This window comes from Podarcis bocagei, assembly GCF_964188305.1.
Source record: "Podarcis bocagei genome assembly, chromosome: 1".
NCBI classification, from domain to species: Eukaryota; Metazoa; Chordata; class Lepidosauria; order Squamata; family Lacertidae; genus Podarcis; species Podarcis bocagei.
Genome location: NC_138125.1, coordinates 71,176,222 through 71,187,126, shown reverse-complemented (window position 1 = coordinate 71,187,126; position 10,905 = coordinate 71,176,222). Strand labels below are relative to the sequence as shown.

At 40.3% G+C, this 10,905-nt stretch overlaps 1 protein-coding gene across 2 annotated transcripts in view; it reads right to left on the bottom strand.

The window, feature by feature from the left end:
* SBF2 (SET binding factor 2) overlaps positions 1–10,905 on the bottom strand; it is a 224,057-nt gene that overhangs the window by 180,713 nt on the left and 32,439 nt on the right. For both annotated transcript variants that reach the window (XM_081194537.1, XM_081194538.1), the window contains exon 2: positions 5,036–5,121. In XM_081194537.1, coding sequence (XP_081050663.1) covers positions 5,036–5,121 — 86 coding nt within the window. The remainder of the gene's footprint in view (positions 1–5,035; positions 5,122–10,905) is intronic.

Below are 10,905 nucleotides of genomic sequence, written 5' to 3'. Positions count from 1 at the left end.
TTGGTAGCAGATGATAATACATGGATTTATTTAAGCATAGTAAAGATGGAGGAAAAATATCTAGTTAACATGTAGGAAAAATAATTATTGACATTAGCTCAGAACTTTGAAAGTAAATGAATTTCAAAGCAGTGCTTGGAGTACTTCTCTTGCAGCTAATGTTAAAACCAACTAACGGAAGAAGTTATTTAGAATTATTTGTGAAGTTGGATAGAAAGGAATTGATTCTGCATTCCAATCAGACTTGTGCTAGTATATATTATCTGTGTTGTTAGTCTTGTTAAAATATATTTTAAAAGCACACGAAAGCTTATACGAAGAACAAAGTTGGTTTCTAAGGCGCTACTGGACAATTTTTTTATATATTTCGACCGCGTCAGACCAACACGGCTACCTACATTAGTCTTGTTAGTTTCTCTGCGGCAAGAACACTCCAGTTTCCAGAAGAAGAAGAAGAAGAAGAAGAAGAAGAAGAAGAAGAAGAAGAAGAAGAACTTTGTACGGTGATCTCAAAATCTAGGAGTTAGCTCTTTACAATATCTTGGCTGCAAGAAAGTTAAAACAAGCTTTGCTACATTTGACCATTTCAATTATAACATCTTGCAAACAGGCATTTCACAAGATGCCTAGCCAATTCTACAGAATATAAAACAACTTTAATCTATAATTCTACCTCAAAGCATGCTAACATCACACTGCCTTCAATATTTACACACACTTCAGAACATGATCTAATGCAAGGTTTCTCAAACTTGGGTCTCCAGCTGTTTTGGACTACAATTCCCATAATCCTTGACCACTGGTCCTGCTAGCTAGGGATGGTGGGAGAAGTACAGTCATACCTCAGGTTGAATGTGCTTTAGGTTGAGAGCTTTCGGGTTGCGATCCGCGGCAACCCGGAAGTAATGCAGCGTGTTACTTCCGGGTTTTGCCGCTCACGCATGCGCAGATGTTCAAAATGACCTCACGTGCATGCGTGGAAGTGGCAAAACGCGAGCCGCGCACGCGCAGACACGCAGACACATCTTACGTTCCATTCAGGATGCGAACGGGGCTCCTGAATGGATCCCGTTCGCATCCCGAGGTACCATTGTAGTCCAAAAACAGCTGGAGACCCAAGTTTTGGAAGCCCTGATATAATGCATTCAACTTCAGTTTCATTCCAATTCAAGTAGTGGCATGAAGATCAGGGAAAGAATCCAGAATTCCTTGCTGAGATTTTCAAAATAGTGGCAAGCAGATAATTATTTTTTTAACAGAATGTTAGGGTCTGTACAGGCAACACTTCTTCATTCCTGCTTGGGAATGGGACCACCCAAAGAGATTTGGGCAAACTCCTGCAATTGCAAGAGGAGGAAGGGGAAATTGGAAGGAATTCATATTGAAAAATAAATGAAAGGCGTACAGATCTCCCTCTTCATAGTTTCTACAGCCAGACAACCGTAGAATGATAAAACACAAAGAGAACAAATGTTAGCCAAAGTCAACCCAATAATATAGGGGGTATCAACACCACTCAAGGCTGCCCAAAAAAATAATGAGTAATAAAAATTATAACTGAACTGCAGAGACTAGAGAAGGAAGCATAGCACAACAAGCAGATTGAATAAAGAAAGAAGAATCTGAGAAATGCTGGGGGACTTTCTCAGAGGAGTACAGAACTAGGATGAAAATATTGTACAATACTGTGGGAGAATGTGAAGCTTTTTGAAGCTCAAACAGGGCAATAATTTCCTTACATGAGGAGGGAGGGAGTGGATGCTATACTGCAATGAAGGAACACATCTTTTCTCATCCTCCCAAACACAAAGATGGGGTGCTCCATGAAGGGAAACAATAGTGAGTCTCAAAGGCACAAGTCTGAGAGCACATGGTGAAATTACTAGGAGCGACTGAGGCAGCTTGAGTCTGGTCAGTGTGTGGATGGGAAACACCTGAGAACCTCATGTACACCGCCTTTTGTTCAGAAAAACATGGTGCAAATGTACCAACTTATTAGATCCCAGCTGTAATCAGGGACTGGCTGGGAGACAGTAAAATGTAGTCCATCAATCTTATTGAAGTCCCTGAGTATTCATCTAAACATTTAAAACTCCTTAATACCTTTAAATCCATTTAAGTCAAGGATGCCATGTTAGATATATAAAACGTTATTCACTCTCCAGTATATTCTGAAACAACCTCACGACCAAGTAATTCCTGGATCCTTATTTTCAAAAGGCCCAAGAAATGTGAAAGTCTTATTGGAAAATTCTCAGTTGTTGACAACTATGAAAATCAAAATTTACTGGAGATCATTTTATTTTATATATACTGTTGTCAGGGCTGCCACTCAGTCCCAGCTCACATAGGACCACGCTAGCCAGCGTTCAGGTTAAAAGAGTCTTTATTGGATTACAGGTTCCATTTCCAAACTACAATGTGCAGCCCTACTTCTTCTAGGTCAGACCGGCGAAGACCCGTCTGAGTCTCCGCCTCTAGCACACCAGCTTAATACCCTAGCCTTGCTCCACCTCCTGCGCCTTTCCTTCCGTCTCTGGGTCCTTCTGCCCCCCGGGGTCTCTTCTTTCCTACTCTCTTCTGACGCGGACCCCCCTGACCCTTCCGCCTCCTTGCGGCGGGCTTTGGGACCTGGCTCACTCTCTGGGCTGCTTACTGCGCCAGCTTCCGCTACATTTGAACTTGGCGCGCGCGCCCAACTCTCAACCTTCCTCTTGATCGTTTCGTCGCTCCCCGAGGTGGGCGTGACTACTCCTGACTCATGCCCTCCCTCCTTCTGAAAGCCTCCGGAACCCGATATCTGGTCCCCTTTCTCCCCGCTGCTCCCGGCTGGGTACGTGGGTCCCGATCTCCAACTGCTGCTCTCTGATTCCTCTCTGGACCCTTCTTCCTGGGGTGTCCCCCTGCTTTCCCCCCTTGCTCTGACCGCTGGCGCTCCCTTCTGGGAATCCTCGGACTCACTGGATAAGCTCGGCGATCTCGGTTCGTCATCCCCACTCATCTTTCCTTCGTATTCCTCCCCCTCGCTCTCTGTCTCCTCCCTTCTCTGCGTCTCTGCTCCTGAACCCCTGACAACTGTGATTTCAGAATTTATTGTTTTTACAGTATTCTGTTCTTCAGTTATATTCGGGAAAATTCTTGGATCACATCACTAAAATATTTTCCTAACAATGTGATTTTTACAAGCCACAGAAAATATGTTCTGAGAATATTTACTACAACATTAAAAATGAAGAAACAATCCAGTACATTATGAAACTATGCTACAGAAGCATAGTTCCTGTAGAGAACCACCTACAGTCATTTTACTAATTTCAGAACACAGTTTATGGACAATTGGCTACTGACTTCAGGAATGAAAGTTGAATCATAGAAAATAATCTGCCATAGAGCTTTTTTCAATTGGAATTAAAGCAAAGTAAAACTTTGATATTTACACATTGGTCTCTGATGCGACTTGAAAAAAGGGTGGCTGATAGCAATTTGAATTACTTCATTCATGAAGCTAGGAAATGCTAGGGTATAACAAGATCCACAACACTTCCTAGAAAGCAAAATGCAGATTATATGTGGTGATGTCATAATGTCATCATCATGCTTGTTAGAAATGAAGGACCTCAGTTATGATTGCAATGTACACATTTGCAAGAATATTCTCTTATAGTCCTCCTCCAAGGCCCAACCACATGGAAAATGAACTTCAATCAAATTATGAAGCTAGAACTGTTGTTTTCTCAAAATAATTAAAATAGAAGAATGTAAAAATTATACTAAAGTAGCCAACCCTTGTCATATGAAGCAACTTTAAAAGCGCAATTATGAAAATATGATGCAGCAAACTGGCCAAATACCTAGAGATGTTCTTTCCTAAAAGCATTTTCTAGGCTTTTATTATTTTCCATAACTGATCTACAATTATTTCCCGGCAATTATAGACACATCACAATCATCTGATCTGGCATACTTGAAACCCTCTTTGCAAAGTTGACAAAATGTAGTTACAAGTTGACAAAACATAAATGTTACAAGTTGTGAAGCAGCCTTCTAGTCTATTCAAGCATACAGAATATTAGTTTTAATGAAAGCAGAAAAAGGAAATATCAAGAGGTAGCCCAGTCTCTCTCAGCAGCATGTTTAATTTATCACATTGTTCTTTTATACCCTTTTCTCCACCCCCACTGTTCTGCCCGGACACTGAGGTCCAGTGCCGCGGGCCTTCTGGCAGTTCCCTCACTGCGAGAAGCAAAATTACAGAGAACCAGGCAGAGGGACTTCTTGGCAGTGATGCCCACCCTGTGGCACACCCTCCCACCAGATGTCAAAGAAATAAACAACTATCTGACTTTTAAAAGACATCTGAAGGCAGCCCTGTTTACGGAAGCTTTTAATATTTGATGAATTATTGTATTTTAATATTTTGCTAGAAGCCGCCCAGAGTGGCTGGGGCAACCCGCCAGATGGGCGGGGAATAAATTATTATTATTATTATTATTATTATTATTATTATTATTATTATGCACAGGTCAAGATGCTGGTCTCAAAAATAGCTGCTAGGAGAGAAGGAAAACAAAAACAAGCACCTAAAGTTACAAATGCTAGTTGCATTTTAGGGTGGGTTTTTTTTTTTTAAAAGAACTTGACTATTAATAGATGTTATTTTTCTTATGATTAATATCCAGAAAGATGCTGCTGCATGTGCATATCTTATGCATGCCTAGGTGCTCCATGGATGTCAGATTGTATATTTTGTCACAAAAGAACAGCAGTGGATCCCCTCCAACTTTTCATTCTTAAAGTCAGAGATCCAATGGCTGATTCTTATGTAACATCTGGTGGCGTAATTGAGGTGATCCTAACGTCACCTGGGTCCAGGATGACACTTAGCAAAAGCTGATTTATCTCAAGAATTCACTAAAAGCATGCAGACACCTTTTTCACACTGACATCCTCTCTGAAGATGATGTTGAGACTATTAATCTAGATCTACATGCAAGATTATAAAGCATTTACAAATGCATGTCACAGAGCAACTTACCAATTCTATTCCCTGTGGAAAAGGAGTGTCATCCAAATCCTTTAAGGGAAATCTCTGGATTATTTTCCCCAGACCATCTCCTGATCCTAAAGTGGAAGGAAAGGGAGAGAGGGAGAGGGGATCATGAATAGTGATGTTTTGCTTTTCCAGTCAAAAGTTTACACATATGAAAAAAGTCACAATCTAATGCATACTTGCATCTGGTTAAACTGTGGCAAGAACATTTTGAGTTCTAGAAACTGTATTCAAGTGACTGCTGAAGACTGCAGAATTTAAGTTCCAGCGACACATACACTGTACCCAATCTTGTTTTCAGAAACTATGTTCTGTATTTTTACACACAGCAGTGACATTAAGACCCACTGAATACTCAATGTATACTCTTAGACATAGGCATAATGATGCCACAATGCAATAATAAAAATTCCTAATTTTACTATGCACCCATCGTGGTACTTCTTGCACATCAACCACTATGGAGATTAAACCAGATAGGAAAATGTACAGTTGCATAAAAACGCAAGGGGGAGCACATGAATGTGTCATCCCTACAGGAATATGTAACAGCATAGTACAAAATCAATTTAGCATTTCCACCTTCCGTGTACATTTATGGCTTGCCTCTATTCAAGGTATTGTAACTTAACTTGTCCCTGAGCAAACTCCCATATAGCTTCCGTTCCGTCACTGCAGATCTGATGTTGAATGGAAGATACATATTCAAGAACCAATGCAAGTAAACTCCAGTTTTACTGTACTATAAAATACTGCTTCATTGCATCATATTACACACATTTTAATTTACGGTAATATAATTAAATGGAACCCAGTACTTGTACATGATCTAACTGTGCTTGAAGCACCATAGAGTAAACAAGAAAAGAAAGCTGGATCTATCTTAGAGGTCAGTTAAATATACAATTAGCTTGTGTGTGTGTTTTCAGGAGGGCGGGCAGTTTTGTTTCAATGCAGCATTTTAAGCAACATAATAAGTGCCCATGAGAATCAGATCAACCTAGTTCAGCATTCTGTTCCCACAGTAGCCAATCAGATGCCTATGGGAAGCCCACAAACATCACATGAATACAACAGCAGTCTCTCCCTCATGATACCCAGAAACTTATACTGGAAGTAGTACAGCCTTATCCTCCATGAATTTGTCTATTTCCTTTCAAAGCCATCTAAGTTGGCAGCCATTATTACAGTGAACCATGGCAATGAATGCCATAGTTTAACTATGCATTATGTCTCTCCTTAATCTCCCAACATTCACCTTCACTGGGTGGTATTCTGAGAGGGGAAGATCTTCTTAATCCACTTTCTCCACAGTATGCATCCATTTTATACACCTCTTTCATGTTCCCCTCTTACTTGCTTTTTTTCTTCTTCCCCAAAACAAAGGGGCCCCAAACTTGTAATTTTCCCAACCCCTTGATCATTTTGGCTGCCCTTTTTTGAACCTTTTCCAGCTCTACAGTATCCTTTTTTTATGTGTGGCAATGAGAATTTTATATAGTATCCCAAATGCAGTTGCACTACAGATTTGTATTGAGGCAATGTAAGATTAGCAATTTTATTTTCAATCCATTTCCTAATTATCCCCTGGAATCTAGCTCTTTCACAGCTGCTGCACATATTTTAAACAAGCTGTCCACTACAACCCCAAGATCCCTTTCCTGGTCAGTAACAGCCAGTTCAGTGCACTACAGTGGTACCTCGGGTTACATACGCTTCAAGTTACATACGCTTCAGGTTACAGACTCCGCTAACCCAGAAATAGTATCTTGGGTTAAGAACTTTGTTTCAGGATGAGAGCAGAAATCGCGCGGCGGCGCAACAGCAGCGGGAAGCCCGATTAGCTAAAGTGGTGCTTCAATTTAAGAACAGTTTCAGGTTAAGAACGGACCTCCGGAACAAATTAAGTACGTAACCAGAGGTACCACTGTATTAGTGTTAATGTAAGGTTAGGAAGTTTTGCCCTAAACAGCATCACTTAAGGAAGGAAGCTGCAAAGTGCTTTTTACATACAATACACTTTTATCCAGTATCTGCAATAGGCCACATTCATTTTAAGTTGCCATTAATTTTAAGTTGTATAATCAAGTTGCTGACATTATGTAAACATATTGTGTAATATGGAAACATTCTATCATACTTGCATAAAATCTAGGTAGATATATAGTACCAGGATACTATTCTAATTTTATATTCCTTGTTAAAGATCAGATTGAAAGAAATAGAACAGATATCCAGAATACAACTGGTTGTATCATCAAGCTTTAAACACGGAGTGATCTGAGAGATCAATTACAAAATTGCAACATCACAAAAATATAATATACAAAGTTATGCAGGAATACACCTGTAAGTCGCCCCAAATATTGATTACATAGGACTGTATCCAATTGTGTCCCTGAACTTATATCAAGCTTCTGTGAGTAGAATGGGGGGGGTAGTTTTTGCTGAGTCACCCTCCCCTCTGAATTCCTTCCACACAATCTGCCCCAGAGCATTGTGGACCATTTGGAACAGCATGGAGGGGGGGCTGCCAGAGAAGGGAGGAATTCAGAGAAATCACCTTCCACTAGATCCATGAGCTGCTGGTTTCTTCAGTTGGTAAAACATCAGCAAAATGCATCAGTAGTTCTGTGCTCTTTTTTATTCTCCTTATATGAAGGGGATGTGGTCTTTTAAGGTCAGGAGAAGGGAGGGGGAGAGAGAGATAGTACATGACTTTATGTGGCTGCTGTATCATTGCCTGCTGTCTCCTGACTGGAATGTGTAGCACAAGCTCATTCTGGCTGACTCTTCTGGCTTTGAAAAGGACAGGCACCTGGGATGTTGCCATCCCAGAATATTGGGGAGGTGACTGGAAGTGGTAGCAGAAGCAGGCGGAAGCTTAGCAGAGAATGAGTGAAGACTCTAAATAACTGCTTGCAAGACAGCATTAATATTGCTGTACATCAGAGCGACTCCCTCCTATTTCAATGTAGCCTCCCAAGAATGAAGTCATCAAAAATAAAATAAGGATATCAGACCTAACATCCACATTTCTCTCAAAAAATGCAGCACATTCTACTTTTTAAAAAAATCTCAAGGGAAAAGTACACACCAAATTCTTCCAATATTTTGATATAAATTTGTGATGATCCCTGATTATTTTTTGTTCCTTAGACCCATAAAGTCAACTCACAACATTAAACTGCAATAAAATTCCTAGCTCCCATAAATTCACCGGGTCATTGACTTTAACAATCTTCAACTGACTCGTTCAAATTGTCAGCTAGTCTCTTGTTTTGGATATCTCTGATTACAGGATTTCTATCACACTGTAAATGCGAACACACACACATCATTTTTACATTCTTAAACATGGCAACAAAGAAGGTGTTAGCAGAAAATGTTTTATTAGAAGCATATGAAAAAAATTGTAGCAAGCAAGGCTGGTTTCAAGTTCAACAGACTAATGGCAGTTATGACAACATTCCATAAATATTGGGAGGCAACGTTCCAAAGAACAACTCCTTGTCAAATAAAATTTCATTCAAACTTCTTTTCACTTCCAGATTATAATGTAGTATTAATGAAGTCTTAAAAATTTGGAATGTATATTCTTTCTTATCTTCTGCTGCTCACGCCCCAAACTACCTCCCACAAAACATATTCAGAACACATTCTCTTTCTTCTCTTCAAAGCCCATGCATCATTTCGCGACATAGTAATTCAGTTTTACTAGCAAACTGAGGGTTAAACTAACTCCCTATAAAAGATACAGACACATATCACATGACACACCTATACACTGCAGCTGACACACTAACATGTTGCAACACACAGTCTGGAAAGCTCTGCCATACTGAAACAGAGTAGACATACATTAACTAAACTGAATGCATACCCTCCTATTTCATCCTTCTCATTTAGCCCATAGCCTTCTTTGTGTTGAGCCTCAGAGGACTGTAAGCTCCTTTTTGTAACTACATAAAGTTCCATGCACATCAAGCTTCTTTGAGTAACTCCACCCTTACACATCATTCTTTCAGTGCTAGAAAAAACAGTCAGACTTCAGTTGAGAGTTAAGATTACCAATTAGTTATTTTTGTGATCCTGCAGTGCCCTAAACACAACTGCTCCCAGATTCAGATTTGCAAAGTATAGATCTTAACTCCTATCTCCAAGGTGGATACCTCTCACTAAAGTCTCACACCAGCTGTAGAATACACTTTGGGGCTCTCTCTAGGACAGCTTTCCCACTCATTTGCCCTCCAAATGATATGGATCACAACTTGCCTCAGCCCTAGCCATCATGGCAGTCAGGGATGGTAGGAGTTACAGTCCAAAACGTGTGAAGGGCACCAGTTTGGGAAGGTTGTACTAGGACAAAAAAATGATTGCCATATACTGGAACAGTCACTTTCCTCTCTGGGCTCTTTCAGTCTTGGAGACAAGAAATCTCAGTCTTCTAGCCTAAATGAAGAGGGTATGCCATGTGACAGTAATAATGGTGAGCCTGCGGGATGCTTCACCCTGCAATACACACAAATGCAATGCAAGAGAGGCTGAAACTAATTGCAAATCAGTAAGCAGTTGAGCTTCTTACAATGCCTATCATCTGGTGACATTATTACAGTAGGATCCAAAGAATCTAGTGGAAATCTGTGGGGCTCTAGTTGCTCCTCTCTCTCAGTGCAGATCTATTAACCCCCCAAGAAAGTCATTCTATGGGTTAAGGAATCTCCAGAATAGCCTGGTGAAGGGCAGCAAGCAGGAGAGATAGTGTGATACAGTGGTACCTCGCAAGACGAATGCCTCGCAAGACGAAAGAGTTTTCCATTTTTTGAGTCGTTCCGCAAGACGAATTTCCCTATGGGCTTGCTTCGCAAGACGAAACGTTCTTGCGAATTTGTTTCCTTTTTCTTAAAGCCGCTAAGCCGTTAATAGCCGCTAAGCCGCTAAGCCGTTAATAGCCGCTAAGCCGTTAATAGCCGCTAAGCCGCTAATAGCCGTGCTTCGCAAGACGAAAAAACCGCAAGACGAAGAGACTCGCGGAACGGATTAATTTCGTCTTGGGAGGCACCACTGTAAATCCCAGAGCTTCCTACATGTAGAAGCAGTTACAAGAAGGAAAATACTTCTAAATATTTTCTTTTTCATTCCTCATTTACAGTAACATATCAGCTGCAGGATCTCTCTCTCTCTCTCTCTCTCTCTCTCACACACACACACACACACACTTATGTCCTTCCATACCAGGCCTGATGGTTAGAAACTTGCCTATCTCAATGAATGAACGTTTTCAAGTTTTAGCTGATTAATCTATCAAATCAGCTAAAGAATGGAGCCCTGCTTTTCTCATGTACATGCAGGTACATATTGGGGTTTTTTTGGGGGGGTGGAGGAGGCTTAAAAATCAAAAAGGCCATTTGGGCTACCCAAACACCTTGCAGCTTTGCTACTCTTTCTAGGTTTGAATTTTGTGTTTTTCATGACTATGAACACACCTGGAATTTAATGTCTAGCAAACTTCTGCCCAAATGCAAATATACATTTTATAAAAGCAAAGCACAACAGGTCTCCCCTCCTTCTGCATTTGTAATATCTATACATCAGCTCTTAATGATGGATGTCAAACAAAATGGAACACTACATAAGGGCCTCTTATGCATTTGTGACACACAATCTATAAGAAAGACATGTTTTCCAAAAGCATAAAAAAAATTAATTTGATATTAACTTGTACAATACATATGGAAGGAAAATATGTGCTCATCAGATGAAGAATATATTAAAATGCCCTAATGTTGATTTTAGAATCTTCCATGTGGACCAACATGGCTTTCAGTATTCAAATTGAGTTCTCTTTATATCTA